Genomic DNA, 20,965 nt, shown 5'->3' with positions numbered 1-20,965 from the left:
CCATGTTGTAAACTTCTATGATTCTATGTTTTTAAGTGTTATGATGGGATGTGAAACTTAAGATAGCTGGAGTGAATGAAACATTATATTAAAAGCTGGGAGGACTCTACTTGGATAAGAATTATAATTGGCTGAGGCATGTGTTTATCTGGAGTTGACTGCATACAAAATGCCTGAACAGAGATGATACCGTGATAATGAGAGAGATTTTTGCATGGAATAATCCTATTCAGAGTTGAATGTCAAGTACCAGTTTGATGAAATGGAATTTTTTTTTAACAAGCCAACTTTTGTGTTTGGGATGATGATCATAAAATTGTTATTTTTATTGTGAAATTTCAAAAGGATTGCAGTCTATTGTCAAGAGAGTAGATTAACTGAAAGGTGAAAGGAAAAGGCATCTGTTAAACAGCAGCCAAAAAAGTTCCTCCAGCCACTGGCTTCATCTCCACGTAAAGACCTACTCTAAATTTAAGGGAAATCCTATAAGTAGAACAATGCTTTCTGCCTACCAATGACACTTTGCTGACCTTGTGCTACTCCAGCTATTTTATCGAAGGTTTAGGTAGCCAACTGTCTTTAGGAGCTTTTCGAACAAGAATAAGGTCATCCATTTTGTTCTTTGTTATCCTAATTTCTGATTCAGTATTACACCCTTGGAGGACTATGTTCAGTTTTGGTCACGGTGTTGCAAAATAGGACTTGTATGCATGGGAGAAGCTGTAGAGAAGTTGCAACCAGACTAATCCCAAGTGCAAGGGGTTGAATTATGTGGAAAGGTTCGAGAAGCTCAAGCTTCAGATACAGCTACTCTCCTTTGCTGCACCACCTGCAATAGGATATTCATTAAGTGGGGAGTTTGCTCCGCATCTTCTATTCTTCCAGACCATTTCAATTTCAAGTTAACATTGGCCTTGGCAAGTAGCAAATGTTCTTTTTGTCGGTCAGCATTGGTGGTGGGGGGGGGGGGTGGGTGTCGGTCAGCATTGGTGGGGGGGGGGGGTGGGTGTCGGTCAGCATCGGTGGGGGGGGGGGTGGGTGTCGGTCAGCATCGGTGGGGGGGGGGGTGGGTGTCGGTCAGCATCGGTGGGGAGGGGGGGTGGGTGTCGGTCAGCATCGGTGGGGGGGGGGGGGGTGGGTGTCGGTCAGCATCGGTGGGGGGGGGGTGGGTGTCGGTCAGCATCGGTGGGGGGGGGGGGGTGGGTGTCGGTCAGCATCGGTGGGGGGGGGGTGGGTGTCGGTCAGCATCGGTGGGGGGGGGGGTGGGTGTCGGTCAGCATCGGTGGGGAGGGGGGGTGGGTGTCGGTCAGCATCGGTGGGGGGGGGGGGTGGGTGTCGGTCAGCATCGGTGGGGGGGGGGTGGGTGTCGGTCAGCATCGGTGGGGGGGGGGGGGTGGGTGTCGGTCAGCATCGTCGGGGGGGTGGGGGGTGGGGGGTGTCGGTCAGCATCGGGGGGGTGGGGGGTGTCGGTCAGCATCGGGGGGGTGGGGGGTGTCGGTCAGCATCGGGGGGGTGGGGGGTGTCGGTCAGCATCGGGGGGGTGGGGGGGTGTCGGACAGCATCGGGGGGGTGGGGGGGTGTCGGTCAGCATTGGGGGGGTGGGGGGTGTCGGTCAGCATCGGGGGGGTGGTGGGGGGTGTCGGTCAGCATCGGGGGGGTGGTGGGGGGTGTCGGTCAGCATCGGGGGGGTGGTGGGGGGTGTCGGTCAGCATCGGGGGGGTGGTGGGGGGTGTCGGTCAGCATCGGGGGGGTGGTGGGGGGTGTCGGTCAGCATCGGGGGGGTGGTGGGGGGTGTCGGTCAGCATCGGGGGGGTGGTGGGGGGTGTCGGTCAGCATCGGGGGGGTGGTGGGGGGTGTCGGTCAGCATCGGGGGGGTGGTGGGGGGTGTCGGTCAGCATCGGGGGGGTGGTGGGGGGTGTCGGTCAGCATCGGGGGGGTGGTGGGGGGTGTCGGTCAGCATCGGGGGGGTGGTGGGGGGTGTCGGTCAGCATCGGGGGGGTGGTGGGGGGTGTCGGTCAGCATCGGGGGGGGGGGGTCGGTCAGCATCGGGGGGGGGGGGGGGGGGGTCGGTCAGCATCGGGGGGGGGGGGGGGGTCGGTCAGCATCGGGGGGGGGAGGTGGGAGTGGGGGGAGTTGGCCAATCACAGGGGACCTGTCAGCCAGGTGAGCTTGTTGGGCTTGGAAGAAGCACTCTGCTTCTCCGGGCCCACAAGCAGTGCAATAAAGGCACTCACCTCATGAATCCAGCCCTTCCCACCTGCTTTCACTTGACATGAATCAGAAACGATGGGAAATCCAAACAAGTAAGGTAAAATTCATTTTATATTTGTAACACACAAAAAGTTAAGTACCTCAACTAATGCAATGAGGTACATTGCCCCTTGAGGTATCGGCCCTCCGGCTTTAAGTGACTTCTGGGTTTCCGTTGCACGCGCGCGCATCATAACGCATCTGGTTCAAACCTGGAAGTGGGCACGTTGGAGCCGGGATGTGGTCCCACTCCAAAAACTAACTATTTTTACTGCCCATCCGCCCCAACTCACCTGTTCTTGGGGTTAAAATGACCTCCATGGTGTTCCCAGGGATCTGTACTGGGGCGTCAGCTTTTCACCATATAGGAACATAGGAACATAACATAGGAACAGGAGTAGGCCATTCAGCCCCTTGTGCCTGCTCTGCCATTTGATAAGCTCATGGCTGATCTGTGATCTAACTCCGTATACCTGCCTTTGGCCCATATCCCTTAATACCTTTGGTTGCCAAAAAGCTATCTAACTCAGATTTAAATTATACATTAACGACTTGGATGAAGGAATAAAGAGTTGTATATCCAAATTTGCAGATGACACTAAGTTAGCAGGCATAGTACGTTGTGTAGATGGGAGCAGGAAGTTACAGAGGGACATAGACAGATTAAGTGAGTGGGCAAAACTTTAGCAGATGGAGTTCAACATGGGGAAGTGTGAGGTCATCTACCTTGGATCCAAGAAAGACAAATCAGAATTTTTTTTTTATGTGGAGGAACAAATGGATTTAGGTGTCCACGTACAGGCTCCTGCACAGGTACAAAAAGTAATCAAAAGGCTAATGGACTGCTGGACTTTATCTCAAGGGGGTTGGAAAACAAAAGTGAGGAAGTGATGCTTCAGTTATACAGAGCCTTGGTCAGACCCCATCTGGAGCACTGCGTTCAGTTTTGCGCACCGAACCTCAGGAAGGAAAGATTGGCCTTGGAGGGGGTATGGCACAGATTCAATAGCATGTTACAGATCGTAAAGGATTAAATTATGAGAACAAGTTGCATAAACTTGGTTGTAATTCCTTTGAATTTAGAAGGTTGAGGGCTGATCTAATAGCAGTGTTTAAAGTGATGAAGTGATTAGATAAGGCAGATACAGAGAAACTCTTTCCTCTGGTGGGGGAATCCAGAATAAGAAGGCATAATCTTAAAATTAGAGCTAGGCCATTCAGCAGAGAAATCAAGAAGCATGTTTTCATACAAAGGGTAATGGAATTCTGGAACTTACTCCTCCCAAAAGGATGCGAATACTGGGTCAATTAAAATTTTCAAGAATGAGATTGATAGATTTTTTTTGTTATGTAAAGGTATCAGGATATGGAGCAAAAGCAGGTGAATGAAGTAAAGGTACAGATCAACCATGATCTAATAGAATGGCCGAACATACCTGAGGCTGAATGGTCTACTTCCATTGTTCTGTTCCTCTGTTCCTATAAAATATGGGGGAGGGGCCGGTTCCCTGCACTACTAGACAAGTCCACCTGCGCTACCGGCAGATCTAGCCCCAAACAGAAGATTGGGCTAACAACTGAATGGGTGTTCAAAATGCAGATGAATGCTTGGCTAGCGAGTTAGGGCACTAGCGGCATCAGCTTCATGGATTTAATGGCTTTTTTCTCATCCTTGAACCATTCTTATGTACGTCCTTACTATAATATCCTTGATGCTTATTTTATATCGTATATTAATATTTCTGAGGTTTTAATCTGGGCTTTGGCTTTCATACTCTAGATTCCAACAAAGCCAAAGGTTAACTAGTGGATTTTTCCAAACAAGGTTACTTTAACACTGGCAGTCACCCATTTTGAATAAATGGCCTTGCAGTAGTGTTAAAATAACACCAGTTGGACAATCTAAATGTAAGAATCAAGCTTCATTAATCAGAGAGCCTGGCTTTTCTCAAAAATGTTTGTAACGCAAGTGTCTGTGTGACCGAACAGCATGGATACTATTCGGAAGATGACTGCAACGTGATTTCAGCAGCCCAACAATGCACAATGAGCAATATAACTGCAGCCCAGCAGGCATATGTTCAGCATTTTGAATTGAGATGTGATAACTTTTGATGTGAGAGTCTCATGCCAGTTACAGTGTAAGGCCAACTTTTTAAGCTTTACAATTAAATTTGAAGAGTCTAGGTAGTTTGTGCTAGTCAGTCTTCAATATTTGTTGCCCCCTTTGTCCTTTTTCTAACATTGACTATGTTGCCACCACTCAGCAGATAAAACTTATTTATTTTAGTATCAAACTCTGCTCTACTTGTTTTGTATATCAAAATTATATCAGACAGCAACAATATTGCAGCACTGAAATTTATATTCTCTCTCCTCTCTCTTATTTTCTTGTCCTTTCCCCTGTATAAACATTGATTCCTTTTATTTCAATTTTTGGACGCAGCCTCAATTATATGCAAGAATTCAAGTTAGACCAGAAGAAAAGAAAGAAAGACTTGCATTTGTATTGTGCCTTTCACAACCTCAGGGTGTCCCAAAGCGCTTTACAGCCAATTAAGCACTTTTGAAATATTTCTAGACACAGAAAGCATCAAGGGGTATGGGGAGAGAGCAGGAATATAGTATTGAGATGGATCAGCCACGATCATATTGAATGGCGGAGTAGGCTTGAAGGGCCGAATGGCCTACTCCTGCTCCAATTTTCTATGTTTCTAAACATTGTTGTAAAGTAGAAAACGTAGCAGCCAATTTGCACACAATGAGCTCACACAAACAGCAGTGAGATAGTGACCAGATAATCTGTTTTTTTAGTGATGTTGGTTGAGGGATAAATATTGACCAGAAGCTGATTATCCAGCGAAAAGTGACCCTTTTCGATCATATTTAGCAGAAGAAAAAGTACACACATTGTGTGTTTTCTGCTTTCAACTCACATCTGCCGTTTCACTAAAAATAGCCCACAGAGGAAAATATAAAGGAAACGAACAATACCAAATGATCACCAGGAGGCAGGTTGAACAACTTTCACAAAACAAAGACCAAAAAATAACTCTTTCAAGATTGCCTTCAAAATGTACTTCACAACATTTACACCCATAGACCAAATAAATCCCTGAACCAAGCACAGTTACTGCAGTATTTTTGACCTGATTCTATTGTCAGTTAGCCACCAGGGAGAGATCTACAAGAACTCAATTGTATATTTTATATGGAGAAGTACAGAAAGATATTGAATGCACGTTCTGCATCAGCAGATTTTCCTTTATCAAAATCAGATGAGAAAGAAAAGAAAGGAAAGCATCAGATGATCAGTTGGTTCGCAGTGTAATAGTTACAATACCAGATACAAAGAACTAGAAATTGGCTCATGCGTTCTGCAGGCGTGAACTGGGCACAAGGAACAATCCCTGTGCTGGAATGGGTAGCCCCACAGCCCACTCGATATTACATAGCATTACATGGAATGTACAGCACAAAAACAGGCCATTCTGTCTAACTGGTCCATGCCGATGTTTATGCTCCACACAAGCCTCCTCCCACCCTACTTCATCTAACCCAATCAGGATAACTTTCTATTCCTTTCTCCCTCATGTGTTTATCTAGCTTCCCCTTAAATTCATCTCTGCTATTCACCTCAACTACTCCTTGTGGTAGTGAGTTCCACATTGTAACCACTCTCTGGGTAAAGAAGTTTCTCCTGAATTCCCTATTGGATTTATTAGTGACTATCTTATATTTATGGGCCCTAGTTTTGGTCTCCCCCACAAGTGGAACCATGTTCTCCATTTATTTTATCAAACCCTTTCATAATCTTAAAGACCTCTATCAGGTCACCCCTCAGTTTTCTCTTTTCTAAAGAAAAGATCCCCACCTGTTCAATCTTTCCCGATGGATATAACCTCTCAGTTCTGGTATCATCCTAGTAAATCTTTTTTGCACCTTCTATGTCCTTTTTATAATATGGAGACCACAACTGTTCACAGTATTCCAAGTAAGGTCTAACCAAGGTTCAATATAAGTTCAACATAACTTCTTTGCTTTTCAATTCTATCCCACTAGAAATGAATCCCAGTGCCTTGCGTGCTGTTTTTACTGCCTTATTAACCTTCATCGCTACTTTTAGTGATTTGTGTATCTGTACTCCGAGATAACTTTGCTCCTCTATCCCATTTGGACTTTTATTTTCCAAGGAGGATATTGGACTGCAAACACCAGTGTAAAACTTTCCACTTCCCACCCCAGTCATTCTACAGTCTTTTTGAAGGAGTCAGCCAATTAGTGTAACATTAGGGGCAGTTTTGTGTTATGGGCCCACACAAAGTTTGATCAACGTGTGCAATAAACTCCCAGATAAAGTAACGGAGGCTAAAACCCTGGAGTCATTTGACAATGGAAGTTATGAATAAGTTTTGATAAAATTTGAAAGAGTTCGTTGAGGCAGATGTGATTGGTGGCTCAAATATGAAATTCAATCTCTACATGAAAACCTGCGCTGACCCATCTCTGTCTTCTGCACCATGTAAAGGCTCCTGACTATACAACACTCCATTTACCCTTCTGTTCAACCAATTGCTCACCTTAGCCTCTTCAGTAAGGCGAGGAGTTTCCAGTTCCCCCTCAAACAGGTCAAAGTTCAGTGAACCATATCAACCTAGGCCAGGATTTCTTGCTTCTGCATTTGTTACGAGGACTTGAGTAATTATTTTGCTTATTACTTGTGGGGCCAGTGATTGGGCAACATTGCAATGTCCCATGACAAGCCCCACGAATAGCACAATTTGCTACCTGAGGTATAGCAGCTTTCCATTAAAAAGTCCTGGGGGTGATGGCAATACTGGATCCTGAGTGATAACAAATCACTTGTTTTAATTACTTGTAATGACAAGAAGTTCTCCGAAATATTGTCGCAAACATTATAATAACTGACTTCAAATATAATGCTGTTAACACTCACCTCTTCATGTCTGTTGGTATGATGAAGAGATCATACAGCTGCGACAATACTTTTATTTTTATTTCCACTATCTGGCAGTATTCCAGTTTCTCGTAATTGCTTGTAAAAGATCTTAAGTGGCTGTGTATTTCATGCATGAAGAAAATGTATGTTTGTAAAGGATTAATGAGACACAGTTCACACATGCTGCAACTTGAGTTCAGACAAAAGAAAGAAAAATGACTTGTGATATCTTTTTAATTTAACAAAACATTTCTTGGCCACAAAACTTATCCTCAAAGATTTTTAAACTGTTTCAAACCCTAATAACCCTGTCAAGTTTTATGATCTGTTTATATTTTCTTTCAGGCGGAACACCGTTCACCTGGTGGATTGGGAGGACCAATGAAAAGCAAACTTACTGGGGGGGTTCATCGCCTGGAGTTCAAAAATGTGCCTGCGGATTGGAGGAGAACTGCTTGGATACCAAGTATGACTGTAACTGCGATGCTGACAGAGATGAATGGTACTGTGACATTCTGAACCTATAGTGTGTCTTAACAGGTTTATTACACTAATGTATCAGTGTCTGTTCCCATGTTTCCTGTCATACCAATCATGTCTGTTCAATGCGGGCATTAGCGTTTCAAACTTAGGGCCCGAAATTCCGATCTGACCTAGGGCACAATTTGGGCGGATGACCCGATGGGGGACAGGAAACTGGAGTGGAACCTGGTTTTACTGGGATTTTGTCCCATTTAGGAATGCCAGCAAAATTTAAGTGGAGGTGCCATGGGCAAATCTTATGCTTGCCTCCCACCCCAATATTTTAAGGGGCAGTCGGGGGAGTTCCTGGGCTACCCGGGTATTGCATCTACTCCATCCTTAGTGGGCGTCAGCAGACTCTCACCAGCAGAACATGATGTGAGTCTCATGGGGGCTCTTGGAAAGGCCCCAGGAATGCACTAGTGAGAGGTAGTCAACCCCGGAGGGAATTCGTTACCGAATCCATTTGACTCCTTTGACTCCCGCAGGGAGAAGAGGACGGAACCTTTCTGCAATCCTGAGGCCATTCGATGGCATGGCACGCTCCCGATTGTCTGCGCTACTGTCAGGGTGAATCAGAGGTGCCCGCCCTAACAGATGCAGCTGGTCTGACCCGAATACGATGATGATCCAATCCCTGGGATTTGGAACGGGTCAGCATCTGTCACCATGGGGATGTGTGAATCCTGTTCTGCTGCCCTTATGCTGACAGAGACGGGATCATGGAATTTCAGGGGCCCCAGTGTCAATTGGTTTCTCCTTTCACCCCTACCTGAAGCTATTGCTCCAGGACATCATAACTCTGCTACACGCTGTGGGAGATAATTCTTCATCTTGCCAACCAAGAGTTTTTATCTGCTGGACAGCAGCTTTAGGTATAGGTGAGGGGAAGCATTGCTGTCTCTGAGCTATATCCGCGGCCTTGGCCTGCTTGCTCCCACTGTCTGGGCTCTTTCAGCCACCCATCCTCCCTCTTACCATGTGACCTCCATCAGCCTAATTCCTACCCCCATACAGCAGCTCAAACACTACAAGTAAAGCAGCAGAGAAAAAAAAAAGATGTAGGAAAAAGGGATTGTGAAAAATAAGAGATAAAGATGAAAGTTCTGGAAAGGAGGGGGAGAAAATCACAGGTGAAGGAAAGGACAGAAACAAGAGTAAAGGAGAGAGACAGTAACAAGAATGAATGGGAGAGCAAGATACAGGAGTAATGGGGAGCGGGAGAAATGGGGCCAAAGGGAAATGGCAAGAGGGAAGCAAGTGAAGAGGAAAGAGAAATAGGAATGATGGGAGTTATGATGAGGCTGTGGTGGATCTAGAATAATCCCTTCCCGTTTCCAAAAGCTTGTCCGTGCTTTTGTATGTTCTCAAGAATCCGGAAAGAACAGTGCAAATGTGAAGTTGGGGACAGGAAGTGAAGAAGAGAGAATCAGAGAAGAGTGCTAGGGTGAACTAGTGGGGAGGAGGGAGAAGGAGAGAACCAGTATAAACTGGTTGGAGGGATGGAAGAATGACACAGTGAGCTGGAGGAGGCAAAGAATGCATCCAAATCACAGTGAGAATTGTATAAACAATTTTAAAACAATTTAACAATCAGAACTAGCAACAGAAAGTACCACTAATTATCATACATACTTTTTTATTAGAAAGCAAGACGAAAGGTCAGGCTCATAGTGTAATTATGTATCAATCTGAATATGAGAATTTAAACATGTTCGCTTAAAATCAGTACTACATCAATGTAGCAGTTATGCAACAACTGGCATTCATACAGTGCCTCTAACCTCTAGACGTGGCTCAGTGGTAGCACTGAGTCAGAAGGCTGTGGGTTCAATGAACACTCCAGAGACTTGAGCACATAATCTAGGCTGACTCTCCAGTGCAGTACTGAGGGAGTTCTGCACTGTCGGAGGTGCCGTCTTTCAGATAAGATGTTAAACCGAGGCCCGATATGCCCTCTCAGGTAGACAAAAAATACCATGGCACTATTCGAAGAAGAGCAGGGGATTTCTCCTGGTCTTCTTGGCCAATATTTATCCCTCAACGAGCACCTAAAAGACAGATTATCTAGTCACTGTCTCATTGGTATTTGTGGGAGCTTGCTGTGCACAAATTGGCTGCTGTGTTTCCTACATTACCACAGTGACTACACTTCAAAAAGTACTTAATTGGCTGAAAAGCACTTTGGGATGTCCTGAGGTCATGAAAGGCAATATGTAAACGCATATCTTTCTTTCTTTCTAACATAGAAAAATGTCCCGAAGTGTATCATCAAGTTTTCAAATCAAAAACTTAGATCCATAAAGGAGAAAGGAAGAGAGTAGCAAAAGTAAACGTTGGTCCCTTAGAGGCTGAGACAGGAGAAATTATAATGGGGACACAGGAAATGGCAGATGCGTTAAACAAATATTTTGTACCTGTCTTCACAGTAGAGCACATAAAAAGCATACCAAAAATAGTGGGGAACCAAGGGGTAAATGAGAGTGAGGAACTTAAAACAATTAATATCACTAGAGAAAAAGTACTGGACAAACTAATGGGACTAAAAGCCGACAAATTCCCTGGACCTGATGGCCTACATCCTAGGGTTCTAGAAAAGGTGGATGTATTGGTTATGATCTTCCAAAATTCTCGAGATTCTGGAATGATCACTGGAAAGTAGAAAATGTAACCCTGCTATTCAAGAAGGGAGGGAAGAGAGAAAACAGGGAGCTATAGGCCAGTTAGCCTGACATCGGTTGTTGGGAAAATGCTGGAATCTATTATTAAGGAAGTGGTAACAGAGCACTTAGAAAATCACAATATGGTTAGGCAGAGTCAACATGATTTTATGAAAGGGAAATCGTGATTGACAAATCTATTAGAGTTTTTTGAGGATGTAACAAACAGGGTAGAACAAGGGGAACCAGTGGATGTAGTATATTTGGATTTTCAAAAGACATTCGATAGGGTGCCTCATAAAAGGTTGTTATACAAGGTAAGGGCTCATGGGGTTGGGGTAATATATTAGCATGGATAGAGGATTGGTTAAAGGACAGAAAACAGAGAGTAGGAATAAACGGGTCATTCTCAGGTTGGCAGGCTGTAACTAGTGGAGTGCCACAAGGATCAGTGCTTGGGCCTCAGCTATTTACAATCTATATTAATGACTTGGATGAAGGGACCGAGTGTAATGTATCCAAGTTTGCTGACGATACAAAGCTAGGTGGGAAAGCAAGCTGTGAGGAGGACACGAAGAGTCTGCAAAGGGATATCGACAGGTTAAGTGAGTGGGCAGTAGATGGCAGATGGAGTATAATGTGGGGAAATGTGAGGTTATTCACTTTGGTAGGAAGAATAGAAAAACAGAATATTTTTTAAATGGTGAGAAACTATTAAATGTTGGTGTTCAGAGAGAATTGGGTGTCCTTGTACAAGAAACACAATAAGTTAGTATGCAGGTACAGCAGGCAATTAGGAAAGCAAATGGCACGTTGGCGTTTATTGCAGGGGAGTTGGAGTAGAAGAGTAAGGAAGTCTTACGACAGTTGTACAGGGCTTTAGTGAGACCTCACCTGGAGTATTGCATTCGGTTTTAATCTCCTTATCTAAGGAAGGATATACTTGCCTTGAAGGCGGTGCAACGAAGGTTCACTAGATTAATTCCTGAGATGAGAGGGTTGTCCTATGAAGAGAGGTTGAGTAGAATGGGCTGATACTCTTTGGAGTTTAGAAGAATGAGAGGTGATCTCATTGAAATATATAAGATTATGAGAGGGCTTGATAGGGTAGATGCTGAGAGATTGTTTCCCCTGGGAAGATAGTCTAGAACTAGGGGGCATAGTCACAGGATAAAGGGTCGGCCATTCAATACTCCGATGAGGAGGAATTTCTTCATGCAGAGGGTTGTGAATCTTTGGAATTCTCTACCCCAGAGGGCTGTGGATGCTGAGTCATTGAGTACATTCAAGGCTGAGATAGATAGATTTTTGGACTCTAGGGGATTCAAGGGATATGGGGATCGGGGAGGAAAGTGGAGTTTAGGTCGAAGATCAGCCATGATTTTATTGAATGGCGGAACAGGCCATATGGCCTACTCCTGCTCCTACTTCTGATGTTCTTATGAGAAATCAGACAGCCTGCAATTTGGAGATTGTAAGGAACAGCTGAACATGAAGCTGTTTAATACAGAAATAAATCCAGTTGTTGTTCCTTTATTCTTCGATGCTGAGGTTTTAACAAGCCTAGGGCAGGATACCACCAACGCTGAAACCAGTAAAAGGGGAGAGGATATAAATCAGGAATTGGTTACAAACTGATGCCAGGTTTTTAGCAGCCTGATGATTGGATGAGGGAGGTAAGGATTCCACAGCTTTAAGGTCCTGAGAGAAAATTTGGGTTGATTTTCCCTCCGGTTTCTGCCTTTCCCTGTGAAGGAGCAGTTTGGCTCCAATTGATTTTTCCCTTGTCTGGCTGACTAATTTCTGGAACTTACTGAATCGGCTTGTACCCTCGTTCCACCACTCTACTGTGCAACATGATGGTACACTGCTATGGTCCATAACCACACTATGCTCCTATAATTTGAGTTTGTTTTTGTATGAAAGAGAACATCACTCTAGGGGGTAAAGTATCATAGAATCATAGAAAGGTTACAGCAAGCAAGGAGGCCATTCAGCCCATCGAATCCGTTCTGGCTCTATGCAAGAGCAATCCAGCTAGTCCCACTCCCCCACCCTTTCCCCGTAGCCCTGCAAATTTTTTCCTTTCAAGTACTTACTCAGTTGCCTTTTGAAGGCCATGATTGAATCTGCCTCCACCACTCCATCGGGCAGTGCATTCCAGATCCTAACCACTTGCTGTGTTTTTCCTCATGTCACCTTTGGCTCTTTTAATAATCACCTTGAATCTATGTCCTCTGGTTCTTGAGCCTTCTGCCAATGGGAACAGTTTCTCTCTATCTACTCAGTCTAGACCCTTCATGATTTTGAATACCTCTATCAAATCTCCTTGTAGCCGTCTCTGTTCCAAGGCGAACAACCCCAGCTTCTCCAGTCTATCCACATAACTAAAGTCCCTCATCCCTGGAATCATTCTAGTAAATCTCTTCTGCACCCTCTCTAAGGTCTTCACATCTTTCCTAAAGTGCTGTGCCCAGAACTGGATACAATACTCCAGTTGTGGCTGAACCAGTATTTTATAAAGTTTCATCATGAATTCCATACTTTTGTACTCCATGCCCCTATTTATAAAGCCCAGGATCCCGTATGCTTTTTTAACCGCATTCTCAACCTGCCCTGCCACCTTCATGATTTGTGCACATATACCTCCATATTTCTCTATTCCTGTACCCCTTTTAGAATTGTGCCCTCTAGTTTATATTGCCTCTCCTCATTCTTCCTACCGAAATGTATTACTTTGCATTTTTCTGGGTTAAATTTCATCTGCGACGTGTCCGCCCATGCCACCAGCCTGTCTATATCCTCTTGATGTCTGTCTCTATCCTCCTCACTGTTCACTACCCTTCCAAGTTTTGTGTCATCTGCAAATTTTGAAATTGTGCCCTGTACACCCAAGTCCAAGTCATTAATATATATCAAGAAAGTGCTGTCAACTTAAAGTGCTCCCCCTCCCTCTCAGGAACACTATTTAAAACTGTTGCTATAGGCTGGCATTTAATTGACACTTCAGTCTCAGCTAGTATTTATGTTCCAGTGCTGTGATTGGCATCCAAGAGGGGCAAGGATGCCAGTCCCCCACTGAGATAAATGGCAGCTGGAGACAGACCTGTCAGTTACATCATCTGCGTGGGCCTGTTTCGTTTGGGAAAGCTGACATGGAAGGTCTCCGAGATGCTCCAATTTGTAACACAAAACGTTAGATGTCTCCTATCAGAAAAATCTTCTTTTTTTAACATCAGACTGAAGTTCTTCCCTGTGGGGTGACGGTCCTTTCAACTATCCAAAAATATTTTTGTTAAATCAATACTACAGTTTCCCAATTGGTGCTCTACAACTAACTATTAAATTCCCCTCAGTCAGCTTAGCAGTGATGATGGGGCCAAATGAATTCACTGTGCTGTTGACAGTCTGAAGTAGCCTGGCCCGCTTAAGTCATCTGTATCACCTTCTATGACAAGTCACTCTTGACATTGTCTATCCAGTGATTCTTTGATCTTCCTCCATATGGAGGTAACTAACGTAGTAGATGAGGAGTGTCTGTGGATGTTATTTATATGGACTTTCAGAAGGCACTCGATAAGGTTCCACATAAGAGATCGTTTACAAAAATGAAAGCGCATGGAATTGGGGGCAACCTATTGACATGGGTAGTTGCTTCGGAGGTAGGAGACAGGGAGTAGGGACAATGTATGTACTCCAACTGGCAGGACGTGATCAATGGTGTCACCCAGGGATCTGTACTGGTGCCTCAGCTTTTCACTATATTTATAAATTACTTAGATGAAGGAATAGAAAGCTGTATATCCAAGTTTTCTGATGACCACAAGTTAGATGGCACAATAAATAGCATAGATGGGAGCAGAAAGTTGCAAAGAGAATAAAGGATACTAAATAAAATAAAAAGCTTTTCTGTACTTTGCCTCCTTTTCTTATGGATCGACGTCTATTAAACAACGACTCCCTTTTATTTATGGTGAGAGATCAGTTGTCAGAATAACTGTCTTGTACACAGCTGAGGAAAACTCTTGGGGCATGATTTTATCTCTGAGTCAGGTACCCCAAACGTCCTTAGATATTCGCGTGGGGAACCTGGAAGGCAATTGAGTGCATCGCAACTCAACTGAAGGTGAGTATTTGTGCTTCTGGGTTTCCCATGCGCCAGGCAGCCAGATTGGCTGGCTGGCTATCTGAAGGGAAAGAAGTGGTGAATCAGAGAAGGGGGCAGGAAGTAGAGAGAGATCGTGGGCCCTGGAAAAAAAATCAGTGTTGGGGGAGGGGACGACATCGGGAGTCCAGCCAGCATCGGGATCAGGGGGGGCTCTAGCCAGCATCAGGATCAGATGGGGGGGGTTTAGGTAGGATCGGGAATTGTGGGGGAGAGGTGTCCAGCTCGGATCGGGGATCGGGGGTGGGCGTCTAGCATTCTGGATGGGGAGGCGACCAGCTATCATTGGGGATCGGGGTGGGGGGGGGTGCTGTCCAGCCAGCATCAAGGATCGGGGGTTCCAGCATCCGGGGTTGGGGGGGGGCGTTCCACCATCAGTGGGGGCGGGGGTGACGGCCGATCGGGGGGGGGGGTCCTGTGAGCCAGGTGAGCTTGTTGGGCCTGGATGAAGCACTCCTGCTCCTCCGGGTCCACAAGCAGTGCAACAAAGGCGCTCACCTCATGGATCCAGCCCTTGCCGCCTGCTTTCACCTGATGTGAATCGGTAGTGATGGAAAACCCAAACAGGTAAGGTTGAATTAATTTAAGTCTTCCAGGGTCAAACCAGGCAAAGTGGGTGCATTGGGGGTTAACATTATCCCCTTGATGTTTCAGATTGTGTTTCGCTCTCTTGAATTTCAGAAGCCACGTTGATCATGTTTCCATCTTCTAATCATAAAATCATAAGGGGTGATTTTAAACGCACTCCCGAAGCAGGTGCGAAGACTGCTGTGCCCGCCCGAACCCTTTCACAGGAGGCCCCGAACTATTTTCAGATTCAGGGCTCTCGTTACAACACAGTCGGTGAGCTGCTCAGGTTCTTACTGCTTCTCCTGGCCCCACAAAACTACCCCCCAGAAAATATTTCAGGTCGTTTTTGGAGCCTCCTGCAGTCCCATTAAGGACCCCTGGTTAGGCTGCTCACCACCTGCTACACGCATACTCTGCCCGTTTGTACTTTAAAATTGCAAACCGGATCCTACAATCGGTGTAGAACCCTGATTTGCCTATACGAGTGGCTTCCTGCTTGAAGCCGAGCGTGCATTTAGAAGTCCGCCTGAAAATCATATTAGGTGTTGGGCATCCATATAAAGAACACATGTTATCAAATCCCTGTTTCATTTAGTTGAACTGTGGTAAACTTTCAATTACTGCACATTTAATATAGTTTTGTTTCTACAGACTTTAATTTAAATTTTCTTCGAATTATTTTAAAAATTCTACAACTTAATTTGCCTATTTGTAGGTTCATGAATAATGGGATATAATATATATATATATATATATATATATATATATTATATGGAACATGGGAACAGGAGTATGCCATATATATTTCACCAAATCTGTCCTGTGGAATCCGTCAATGGCCCATACAATCCTTAGTGGACCTTTAACTACCAACACAGCTGAAAAAGATCTTGCTCTTCCTCCCACATCTATCCCTTATCCTGTGTCCAGTGTCATTTTGGCTGGTCTAAGAGCAGCTTCCGTTGCCTTCATTGGACTTCAATACTATCTCCACCTTGGTTTGGCTGATCAAGTTAAAGCATCAAATAATGCAGCGCAGCAGGAGGCCATTTGCCCATCGTGCCTGCGTCGTCTCTTGGAAAGAACTATCCAATTAGTCCCATTCCCCTGCTCTTTCCCCATAACCCTGCAAATTTTCAAGCATATATCCAATTCCCTTTTGAACGTTACTATTGAATCTTCTTCCACCACCCTTTCAGGCAGTGCATTCCAGATCATAACAATTTATCCACTTCCTTTCAAACACTATTACGGATTCTGTGTTTCTGGTAGGGCATTCGATGTTCTAACAACTCTCTGCGTTAAAAAAATCTCCTAAACCCTCCTGCACAATTTAATGGTGAGCCAGTGCTTCAGTTAATGCCTTTTTTCCAGACCCCTATAACATGAAAGTATCAAATATATTCCACAGTAGCCATGTGCCGTGCAAGTATCTAATTAGAATGGAGATATCACATACGCTTCCAGTCCATGTAAGATGTTTAAACTTTCTTCGCAAGGTCCTAATTATCACCTTTCACTTTCTTCTAATAAGTAATCCTCTCTAGTTTGTTACATCAAAGAAAGAAAGAACTTGCATTTATATATATTTTTTTATTCGTTCATGGGATGTGGGCGTCGCTGGCAAGGCCAGCATTTATTGCCCATCCCTAATTGCCCTCGAGAAGGTGGTGGTGAGCCGCCTTCTTGAACCTTTGCAGTCCGTGTGGTGACGGTTCTCCCACAGTGCTGTTAGGAAGGGAGTTCCAGGATTTTGACCCAGTGACAATGAAGGAACGGCGATATATTTCCAAGTCAGGATGGTGTGTGACTTGGAGGGGAACGTGCAGGTGGTGGTGTTCCCATGTGCCTGCTGCTCTTGTCCCTCTAGGTGGTAGAGGTCGCGGGTTTGGGAGGTGCTGTCGAAGAAGCCTTGGCGAGTTGCTGCAGTGCATCCTGTGGATGGTACACACTGCAGCCACAGTGCGCCGGTGGTGAAGGGAGTGAATGTTTAGGGTGGTGGATGGGGTGCCAATCAAGCGGGCTGCTTTATCTTGGATGGTGTCGAGCTTCTTGAGTGTTGTTGGAGCTGCACTCATCCAAGCAAGTGGAGAGTATTCCATCACACTCCTGACTTGTGCCTTGTAGATGGTGGAAAGGCTTTGGGGAGTCAGGAGGTGAGCCACTCGCCGCAGAATACCCAGCCTCTGACCTGCTCTCTTAGCCACAGTATTTATATGGCTGGTCCAGTTAAGTTTCTGGTCAATGATGACCCCCAGGATGTTGATGGTGGGGGATTCGGTGATGGTAATGCCATTGAATGTCAGGGGGAGGTGGTTAGACTCTCTCTTGTTGGAGATGGTCATTGCCTGGCACTTGTCTGGTGCGAATGTTACTTGCCACTTATCAGCCCAAACCTGGATGTTGTTCAGGTCTTGCTGCACGTGGGCATGGACTGCTTCATCGTCTGAGGGGTTGCGAATGGAACTGAACACTGTGCAATCATCAGTGAACATCCCCATTTCTGACCTTATGATGGAGGGAAGGTCATTGATGAAGCAGCTGAAGCTGGTTGGGCCTAGGACACTGCCCTGAGGATCTCCTGCAGCAATGTCCTGGGGCTGAGATGATTGGCCTCCAACAACCACTACCATCTTCCTTTGTGCTAGGTATGACTCCAGCCACTGGAGAGTTTTCCCCCTGATTCCCATTGACTTCAATTTTACTAGGGCTCCTTGGTGCCACACTCGGTCAAATGCTGCCTTGATGTCAAGGGCAGTCACTCTCACCTCACCTCTGGAATTCAGCTCTTTTGTCCATGTTTGGACCAACGCTGTAATGAGGTCTGGAGCCGAGTGATCCTGGCGGAACCCAAACTGAGCATCGGTGAGCAGGTTATTGGTGAGTAAGTGCCGCTTGATAGCACTGTCGATGACACCTTCCATCACTTTGCTGATGATTGAGAGTAGACTGATGGGGCGGTAATTGGCCGGATTGGATTTGTCCTGCTTTTTGTGGACAGGACATACCTGGGCAATTTTCCACATTGTCGGGTAGATGCCAATGTTGTAGCTGTACTGGAACAGCTTGGCTAGAGGCGCAGCTAGTTCTGGAGCACAAGTCTTCAGCACTACAGCTGGGATGTTGTCGGGGCTCATAGCCTTTGCTGTATCGCATCTTCCATGTCATCAGGACGTCCCAAAGCCCTTTCCAGCCAATGAAGTACTTTTTCAAGTGTAGACACAGTTGTAATGTAGGGAAACGCATTCGCCAATTTGCGCACAGCAAGGTCACACAAACAGCAATGAGATAATGACCAAATAATCTGTTTTATTGTTCACCATGGCGAAGAGTTCAAATACCAGGGAGGAAATCAGCGATAAGAAGGGAAGTCAGGCGGAACTTTTTGGCCCAAAGTGTAAATGAAATGTGCGATAAATTGTCAGGTAAAGCTGCTAAAGCGGACAGTTTAAATTGACTTAAGAAGCAGTTTGGCATGGAGAGTAATGGATTGAAGGAGCTGGTGAAAAGGTAGATAGGTGGGGTTGATAGATTAAAAGGGAACTAACCTTTATGGGCCTAATGGCTTCCTACTAATTATTTTTGTGAGATCTCTGTATAAGATTCCAGTAAATGTGCAAAAATATCCTTCCAGTTCCATAACCTTTAACAATTATTTACCTTCTGCTATTAATTGATCAGTTGTCAAGCATCCACAACCTTCTGCTGCTTAAATCTGTAGGGAGTAAAATAAGATTTACGTAGGATTTGAAACTCTATCAGTTTCAATCAAGCATTCAGACATGTCTTGAGGCTATTAATCCATGTTAACCTCTGTGAAATCCCTGAATATCCCACTCTGATTCTGTTGGACAAGTAATCTTTAATGTAGAGATTGAAATGGTCACAGAGATGCTATGAAAAAGGCCAGTGCCATTTTACTTCCTTTTGAGGTTCAGGAATGTGTTCCAGGGTCAGCCTGATTTTTGGGTGATAATTGATAGTGTTTCTGGGCAGCTGTATTGCCTCTAGTTGAACAGGAATTTCATTTTATTGCACTTCATTTCTTGTGCCAGGTTAGTGTGGATTAAATTCCTGAGTGGATTATACTAATAGTCACTAACCAGTTTAAAATAAATTAGTTTATAACTGTATTAAAATAGTGCAGGTAGTTATTTAATACAAACACCTGCGATGAACCAACATTCACCACAAAAAACAATTAGTTTTCCTTTTTCCCAATGAGCCTTGGCTTCTTATCTTGGTTCCTTAATTTAAAACAAAATAGTACTAGTCTGGGATTGAAGCTATTAGCTTTAATGTAGACATAAATTATTAAGGTGAGGGGATAGATAAATAGCACAGCACACAACTAAGGCTGAAAAGAGCAAAAAAGACATTAGCCCCGTTTTTCTGATAATGATACAAATGGGGTTCTGCTGGCCTAATGTGCACACTTGCCTGCACCTGAAGTCCTATTTTCTAATTGGGGTCCCACCTCCCAATTTGAATTGGCTACTGGCTCGGGAAATGTTTTCTCTCAGGGTTTGGTCTGAGGCACACTTGGCTTGGGGACAGAGAATCTACTGTGGGAGCAGTTCTTAAAGGGTTGCAGCTCGCCATTTAAGGGAAAGTGCTGGTGGGGGCAGGAGAGCAGAGTTATTAATCACTGTGGCACAGTGAAGATAGATGACCATCCTCTGATGCCAAAGAGTTGGAAACCTTGCTGTCGGAGGTGCATCAAAGGAGGATGGCCCTATGTGAGGCTAAAGGCCACCTTCCAGTAAAAACACAGGTGCAAACTGCACCTCCTTTGGCTCAGTGTTAATTTTTGTCTGATTGCGCTGCTGTGAAGCTCCTTGGGATACTTTACTACGTCAAAGGTGCTATATAAATGCAAGTTGTTGTTGTTCTAACCGTTTTCCCCTGATAAATGGTTTCATCACCTTTTACTTTTGTGTTTCCCTGTTCCACTGTCTGTTTTTGAGATGGAAGTAGGACTTTTTAAAAAGGGTTTTCGTTGACATGCAAACTAGTTTTTAAGGCTGGTTTGGCACCTAATTACAGATTCTGTCGACTAACTTGATTACATTATAGCTGCAACCACATCAACATTCGATGTATCAAATACGTCCCAAGCTTCAGGGGCTTCGAGCAATGAGTGTTATTAAAATCATCAAAGCCTGACAATACCTGTCTGCCTTGAAGACTTTACTGTTTGCACCTGCTTGTCTCTGATAATATATTCCGTTTGCAACTGAGCAATACAGACCAGGAAGGTCATAGGTTTGATCCTCAGTCTGTGTAAGTTAAGTGATCTAAGCTGTAGCTTAGGGACAGGGGCAATCAGCTAGGGTTTCGTCTCTTGATTCTATCCAGTGACTCCTGCTGGAAGGTGCACATGTATAAATGTCGAACATACGAATTAGGAGTCGGAGTCTGCCATTCAGCCCCTCTAGCCTGCTCTGCCATTTGATAAGATCATGGCTGATCTGATTGTGACCTCAATCCTACTTTCCCGTCTACCTACTATAACCTTTGACTCTCTTGTTAATCAGGTATCGATCTAACTCAGCCTTAAAAATATTAATTGACCCCGCCTCCACCACTCTCTGGGGAAGGGAGTTCCACAGACTCACGACCCTCTGAGAGAAAACGTTTCTCCTCATCTCCGTCTTAAATGGGAGACCCCTTAATTTTAAACTATGGCCCCTAGTTCTGGTCTCCCACAAGGGGAAACATCCTCTCAGCATCTACCCCTTCTAGTCCCCTCAGGATCTTATATGTTTCAATAAGATCACCTCTCATTCTTCTAAATTTCAGTGTATACAGGCTCAACTTGTCCAACCTTTCCTCATA

The 20,965-nt window shown here is 44.9% G+C and overlaps 1 protein-coding gene across 1 annotated transcript in view; it reads left to right on the top strand.

Moving 5' to 3' along the window:
• Nucleotides 1-20,965, top strand: part of LOC137323529 (contactin-associated protein-like 5) — a 930,346-nt gene that overhangs the window by 686,495 nt on the left and 222,886 nt on the right. Inside the window, exon 14 of the mRNA XM_067987099.1 lies at nt 7,556-7,712. Coding sequence (XP_067843200.1) covers nt 7,556-7,712 — 157 coding nt within the window. The remainder of the gene's footprint in view (nt 1-7,555; nt 7,713-20,965) is intronic.

The sequence above is a fragment of the Heptranchias perlo genome, chromosome 7 (assembly GCF_035084215.1).
Source record: "Heptranchias perlo isolate sHepPer1 chromosome 7, sHepPer1.hap1, whole genome shotgun sequence".
NCBI classification, from domain to species: Eukaryota; Metazoa; Chordata; class Chondrichthyes; order Hexanchiformes; family Hexanchidae; genus Heptranchias; species Heptranchias perlo.
This window is presented reverse-complemented; position numbering and strand designations above follow the sequence as displayed.